The sequence below is a fragment of the Condylura cristata genome, unplaced genomic scaffold (assembly GCF_000260355.1).
Source record: "Condylura cristata isolate star-nosed mole 26May11 unplaced genomic scaffold, ConCri1.0 scaffold00004, whole genome shotgun sequence".
In the NCBI taxonomy this organism is placed as follows: Eukaryota; Metazoa; Chordata; class Mammalia; order Eulipotyphla; family Talpidae; genus Condylura; species Condylura cristata.
This window is the reverse complement of record NW_004567105.1, coordinates 3,067,899-3,075,181: the sequence shown is the minus strand read 5'-3', so window position 1 is coordinate 3,075,181 and position 7,283 is coordinate 3,067,899. Positions and strand designations below refer to the sequence as shown.

General features: G+C 39.1%; 1 protein-coding gene across 1 annotated transcript in view; it reads right to left on the bottom strand.

Moving 5' to 3' along the window:
• Window positions 1-7,283, bottom strand: part of MKL1 (megakaryoblastic leukemia (translocation) 1) — a 148,132-nt gene that overhangs the window by 32,256 nt on the left and 108,593 nt on the right. The window contains exon 6 of the mRNA XM_012735117.1: window positions 1,379-1,444. Within this exon, the coding sequence (XP_012590571.1) occupies window positions 1,379-1,444 (66 nt within the window). The remainder of the gene's footprint in view (window positions 1-1,378; window positions 1,445-7,283) is intronic.

Genomic DNA, 7,283 nt, shown 5'->3' with positions numbered 1-7,283 from the left:
ATAGATATGGTTAGAAACAAAGTTATTATAAATCAAATCCCATCCTCACTTGCTTCGAAGTCTTCAATGGTTTCCCAACATACTTAAAAATAAAACCCACCTCCTTCAAGTGGCTGATGAGGCCCTCATAGCCCCCGTGCCAATCTTAACTTGTCCCTGCTCTCCCTCACTCACCAGATCCGGCCACACTTGCTTTCCTATGTTTCAAGCACACCTGCTCTGGTATGCTCCCTGGGCCCCATCCTGCTTCTGAATGGCTGACTCCATCTCCTCCTTTGGGCCTCAGCTCAAATACTTCCTCCTCAGGGGAGGCCTTCCTTATCCATCTTATCCAGAATGACCCCCCATCTCACTGCTATGACTTGCTGACACACTAACTAATTAATTTCATAACACTCACATGCTCTGAATTTACGCTCTGAAATTATCTTGTTTATTTGTCCCTGTGTTTATTTAATGGTTCATCTTCTTCTAAATATGAAAGCATTTATCCTGACTGTGGGCACTCGAGTTATCCTGTGTCAATAGGCATATATCGGGCACTCGAATATTTTGTAGGCGGGGACCAGGGGCGCCGCGCAGTAGGCGTTGCCTCAAAGGGAAAAGCCCCCGTTCTCCACGACAAAACTGGAAGTTGCTATACGCCTATGTTTCAAACTCATTAGGACACCCAACTTGCAATAATACATGAAGAGAAAAGAAAGAAGAGGAAGAGCCTAGCCCTATGCTGATGACTAAAAAGAAATGTCAAAAAGAGCAAAATGTTGCTGGCTTCAATTTCCACATTTATAACACTGCTGGTATTAAAAGCAAGTTTTCTTGGTTTCATTTCTCCCCAAGTGACACAGTTCTGTGCCCATCAAGCCCAGCACTGTGATACTACTTATCAAAGACTCCAACACCCACCCAGGCCAGTCCCGGGATAACCAAGGGTTTCAATCTAAGTAAAACTGTGCTTGATTCAAAATGGCAGGTGGAAAAGTGTGTACTGTCCCTAAGAACTTGAATACTATGGCAAAGCAAATGCAAGACAAGGTTTCTTTCTCACAATGCCCCAGCTCAAGAGCTGCTCCTGTTGTAAGAGGAAGTGTAACATGGCGTAGAAACCCTTTTAAAGGTGCAAAAGCTAAAGATGATTCAAAAGCACCATTAAACCTAACGCTGGTCTTTCACTGAACCCTCTCAACCAGGGCAGCTGTCTTAAGTATTTGTGATTGAGAGTCCCTGAAATAGTAAGAAAGGAAAGAGCGTGAGAAAGAAAAAGTGATACATGAAACTTGTCTCTGTTTTCTGTCAGATGCATCCGTGGTGTGCCGGGTATGCACGGCCATGTCCTACGAACGGCTCTATCAGATGAAGAGCAAAGCGCAGTACTCACGCGGCATGATCCCTTGGCTGACCAGTTCTTCCCGCGTCCGGCGCTGCTGGAGCTTCAACTGCAGCACTGCAAGGCAGCAAAGAGAGAGGGGAGATGAAGGCTCAGCTGGACGTTCCTCCACAAAAAACACATTTTCAAATACAAAGAAAGTCTCCCAAACAGAGTGTAGCGTGGAAGAAGGATCTCCTGTAATTGCGACTGTAATTGCAGAAGTGGCCTGATACAGCAGGGTTTCCGTACTCTGCTGTGGGTGGCGGGAGGAAGTTGCAAAGGGTCTTGCAGAGTGATAACAATCCACAAAGTACCAAAGTCTTGCCTAATGCTGAAAACTTCCTACAACGCGGTATCTTCCTCCTAGCACTAAAAACAAATTCTTAGCTCAAATAAAATACAGACAGACCCACCAGCCTGGAGAAGAAACTTTTCTAGCAGCCTTACACTTTCTAGCTGGTAGCAGGAACTCACCACCATAAACAGCAATAGAAAGATTCTCGTAGATTAGAAAGGACTGATCATTTAGTAAAATCTTTTCTTTCATTACCTAAAAAGCAGTCCTATCTTCAGCAAGCAATGCATTTATCTAGGCCAAAAAAAATACTTTATCATTAATACATCTCTCTTCTCCCCTTCACTTAGAGATGCATCAACCACCAGATGATTCAAAGCAACCCGGGGGCTGTGGGGCCTGACGGGTGCTTCTCCTACCTCTGCCTCAGCAATACCACTTGATGAAACAACTTTACAGGGGTTTTTTTAAGTTAAAAGTCAAATATCTCTATTTCAAATGCCAATGAAACTTAAAAGGGTGTTTCCACCACTCAACATGCAGAAAGAAGATGGCTTGGCCTTCACTGAGATGCTAAGTAAGAAAACACCAGTGAAGAGGATCCCATCAAGTTCCCTGATAGGAGAGGCCTTCAATGGAAAAGTCCTTGCAAACCTCCCACAAGAAGGACCTGCATCTATTACTTGTATTACCTGAAATAACTGCTGTTTCCATCCATAGAGCATTTTTCAAGAAAGTCTCCAAAAATAGCAGTGGTAGACTCGCTCTGACCTCAGATTCTACAAGTCCGAACAAAGTTGCACTAGCCTTTCTCCCAAAAACCTAATCTACTTCCCAACTTTTAAATCTCTTTAATTGGTGTCACTATCCTCCCCAGCACTAATAATACATTTCTGGGCCAATTTCAACTCTTCTCTCCTCAAGCTCCTGCCTCCGCAAATCCACCACACCAGGGTTTCCCAGGTTGCAGCAACAGCTTGGGCTGGTGTCCTTGCTTGTACCTAACCCACACCAGTCATGGGTGTACAATTACTCTTCCTCAAGTACCACAGACTTTCCCCAGCTCTGCAGTCGCTTCACCTGGAAACCCAAAACTTTTCACCAGCCCTTCCTGGTTCCCCAGCTTTCAGAAATACTCCAGACCTCCTCTGAACTACCACTTGTTATAAAAAGTACAGCTGGGCTCTCCCTGGTGTCACAACAGGTTAAAGCACTGCATTATGAAGCTCTCTGAAGCCACCAAAGCATAAGTTCGATCCCCGGCCAGGAAGGTGACCCACATGGTGTGGCAGACCTCTCCTGACCCGCTGGCTGCTCCCCTCAGCAGTGTACTTCATCAATCAATCTGCCTATTTTGCTCCCCACTCTGTCTCTGGTGAATCTTCTCATCCACCACTCCTCTGGCCTGTACCCCAGTTCTGTATGCATAAATAAATAAATCTTTAAAAAAAAAAAAAGGTATAGTTGCCCTACTTAATAGTTAGCTCTCTTTGTCCCCTACTAGTCTACAGCTCCTGGAGGACCAGGTATATAACTTATTGGTATGTGTTTCCCCATAACACTTAATACAAAGCAAGTATTTAATAATTATTCCTTGAATTAAACTGGATCTCAAAATGATGATACATAATAGCCTGTGAGATTTAATCAGAAGGTTATTACTTTACTATTTTCGTTATTATTACTAACAATACTACTTTAAAAAACCCTTTCAGTATAAAACATAAAACAGTATCTCTATACTAGTAATTAGCATTTATAGAACATGAGTTCTATTCCAGACACGTGTGTTTTCATGTTTTAACTCATTTAACCTTCTTAAGTTCCCTTCGGAGAGAAAGATATTATTAATACTATTTTACAGGTAAGGGAAATGAGACTCCAAAAGATTAAGTAAGTACTTAAGCTTACCTACCCCACTAATAAGAGGTTTAACCAAATGTGAACACAAGCAAGTTCTGGTTCCAAAACCTGGGGTCCTCTACAGCTCAGTTTCTCTAGAGTCTTTTGGAAGTCCATGCTGCTGAGATAATAAGCAAGGGATGTGATCACCTGGGTTCATTCTCAGGGAGTCAGAGGTGCTAGGAAAATGATGCTTCAGGCCTGGTTCAAAGGTATTTGGGAGAATAACTTCATTAAAATAAATTCAAGTTAAACTAGAAACTTCATTTCAGAATAAATTATAACCACTGATAAGCAATAATTACAATAACAAAATACAATAAAGAGTCACTGAATGTTGCTATCAGTCACTATGTTAAATGACTGATGCTGCCTTTAGCCTGTTTAATACAACAGAAGCTCTGTGAGGATGGTCTAGTTATTATCTCCATTTTACAGATGTGAAAACTAAGGATCAGACCTTTAAAACTTTGTCTTAGGCTACTTAAAACTATGTCACACATCTCTTTGGAGGAAAGAAAGCATAATATAACAGAGAGAAAAGGGAAGATACTTGTAAACTTTTGGAGTTTGGGGTGGTTTTTTTTTGTTTTTTTAAGATTTATTTATGCATAAATAAATCTGGGGGTACAGGCCAGAGGTGCAGGGGCAGTGAGAGGATTCACTACAGTCAGAGTGGGGAGCAGAACAGGCAGACTGAGGAAGTACACTGCTGAAGGGAGCAGCAAGTGAGGTCTGTTGCACCATGTGGGTCATCTCCAGGGTGGGAATCAAACTTGTACCAAGTGGCCACGGCCAGATTCGCAATGCTGCTCTTTAACCCTTTGTGCCACCAGGGAGGGCCAACTTTCGGGGTGTTTCTAAGGCTCAGTGTAAGATGAGATATGAGAAAATTAAATATAGCAAACCAACTTTCAGAACAGTGAAATCTAATGCAATTCAGTAAAATTGATCTCTTCAAAGAAATAATAACTAATGAAAACTATGCCTATTATCCAAGAATAATTCTAAAATATCAATCAGCAGTCCTTCTAAATAAACATACACAGGCAGGGTCATAATTAACATCATGCAAACTTCTTGAAAGCAAAAATTTAGTCTATGACTCAAGTTTCTATGAAGAGCATAATAAAGGCCTATTTAGGGTCTTGTTTTTTAATTGTTCTAGTTTGAAAGGGGGATTATGTAATAAACCTTTTTTCTATGTTTAAAATTAAATAAAAATTATGGTTTTGTTATATGAAAATTTCACCCTACACCTCTCAGCAGTTAACTCTAAACTCCTTGCTGTTGTGGAAATCTGACCAAGTTCCCCATTTAAGTAATTGAATTTACCCTAAACAGGTATTATTTTTAGGTATTGCAACAACTTAATTATAGGTATGACTGTTTTGTACATTGCATAACCTTCTCCTGCTGTGTCTGACATGGCTTAGAAGGAGAAGGGGATAAAAAGACCTAAGCAGTAAATTCAGAGTTACGGTGGTCCACCTAGACTTAATTTTGTCTTTAATTATCTACTTGGCTGTGTACATATACAAGAATCCTTCAACTATGAAGAAACAGAAAGTCATGAATTTTTATTTTCCTCAATATTTTAATTTTTGTATTCTAAGCATGCTAAATAAAAGACCTTAATTTTCCAGACCTTAGAGATTATTACTTTAAAATAATTTAATAACTTATTTTCAGAAAATACCTTAAGAGTAATGTATTCTGTGTTGACTGCAGGAAAGTAGCAAATTATGAATATATTTAGTATAATAAGTTAATGCTAATTTAATATATTTAATGCACATAACTCACTGAGATCTATTTTCACAATGCTAGAATAAGGAGACTCAAGAGAATAGGAATTTGACCAAATATGACTGATTTCCTCTCCATTGCAAGTCAATAAAAACTAAACAAAAAAGCCTATCTGTATATTGACATGAGTCTTTATATCTGCACTGTTACTGAGTTCTACAAATAGAATATACCATCTGTTTTCAAATGAGTCTATGTAAACAACCTCTATATAGATAGATGCCTTTAAAGTTGTTAGATGGTGAATCAACTGAGTTAACTGCCTGCCAGAAAAGGACTGCAATAAAAGGAAAATAAATCAAACCATGAAGTGGGGGATCCTGGGTACTTCACTGGCCATGGTAATAACTGTTTTCTACCAGTTCCAAACAGCAGCAATCACCTAGTGTTTCAGTAATTGGTTACTTGGAAAATTCAAGGAGTGAACGATCCTATTAAGACCATGCAAATATGTTGATGACATTCAAGGACTAATGTCTAAGAACTGACACATCAAACAACTGGGTCGATCAGGACTGGGGGGGGGAGGGAAGTAAGTACTGTTCTTTAATCTCAGCTCTGTGACTTCCACTGGTCACTGGTCCTCAATTTCACTGGATAGAGATGAGCAGCTAGGCTGGCTGTTCAATAATCAATATTGATTATTGAATGATTTCCCCCACCCCCGCAAGATTTTTAGCATAGGGAGAATTAGTATAAGTTATAAGGAAAGCAGAAAGTACAAAGGAGTTTAATATGGGAGTGACATGTAAAGAACAAGAATTCTCCTGCACCATCCTTTTCTCGGTAAGAACCTCTTCAAGGAAAATTCTGACTGCAGGGACATTCCACTAATTCACCCTAACTCAGTAACACTGACAAAAGTTTTTTCTTTTTCTTTAAATTTCTGTATGATGCTTGAACTTCAAACCAAACCAAATCAAACTGACAATGAACTTGGCAACAGTATTTCTGACTATGTTACAAAAGGCTCCAAAACAAACTTGTTGACAAGTGTCCCTTGTCTAGAAAGTATAAGCTAGTCAAAATTTGCTTTATTAGCAAATCAATGAAATTTATACATGCTTGAGGAACCAAAAAGCAAACAAGTCCTCTCAATCTTTTCTCTCAGTTCTGTGACTCTAAGCTGTATGGTAGTTCTCAAATGTCAGAGGAAGAAACTGCCACCTAGAAGTGGTCAACTAAGTTAAAAAGTATGTTTTTCATGACTATTAAAAGTGATTTCTCACATTAAAATATTAAAATAGAGAGGTGTAACATGTCAGAAAATATATATTAGCAGTGTCACTTCTGGAATCCCTAAGATATAATTAACACTCGAAGATTTTGCCATCTTTTTTTAACTAAACCTACATGATGATTGACTGAGAATAGGGAATGTTTTAGTTTATATCCTCATGACTACAATCCACTGCATTCTCAATAATGGATAAGTATGCAGAAGATCAACAAGGATATGGAAGACCTGAACAATATACTGCCTCACCAAGTGCAGAATACGTATTCTTATCACACATAGAACATTCTCTAGGACATATCATGCACTAGACCATAAAACAAGTTTCTAATACATTTAAAAGGGTTAAGATCCTTTTAACAAAGTATTTTCTTTGACAACAATGGAATTTAGAAACCAAAAACAAAATTAATTTTATGAAATTAATAAATACGTAAATAACATATTCTTAAATAGCTAATGTGTCAAAAGAGAACTAGTAAGAGCATTTAGCAAGTATTTTGAGCTGAGCAACATATCAAAATTTATGGGGGATAGCTAAAGTACTGCTGAGCATCTTTCACAGTTTTAAATGTCTACATTAAAAAAGACAAAAGCGGGCCCTCCCTGGTGGCACAGCAGGTTAAAGCACTGCACTAAAAAGCTTAAGCCACTTCCGCATAATTTCGATC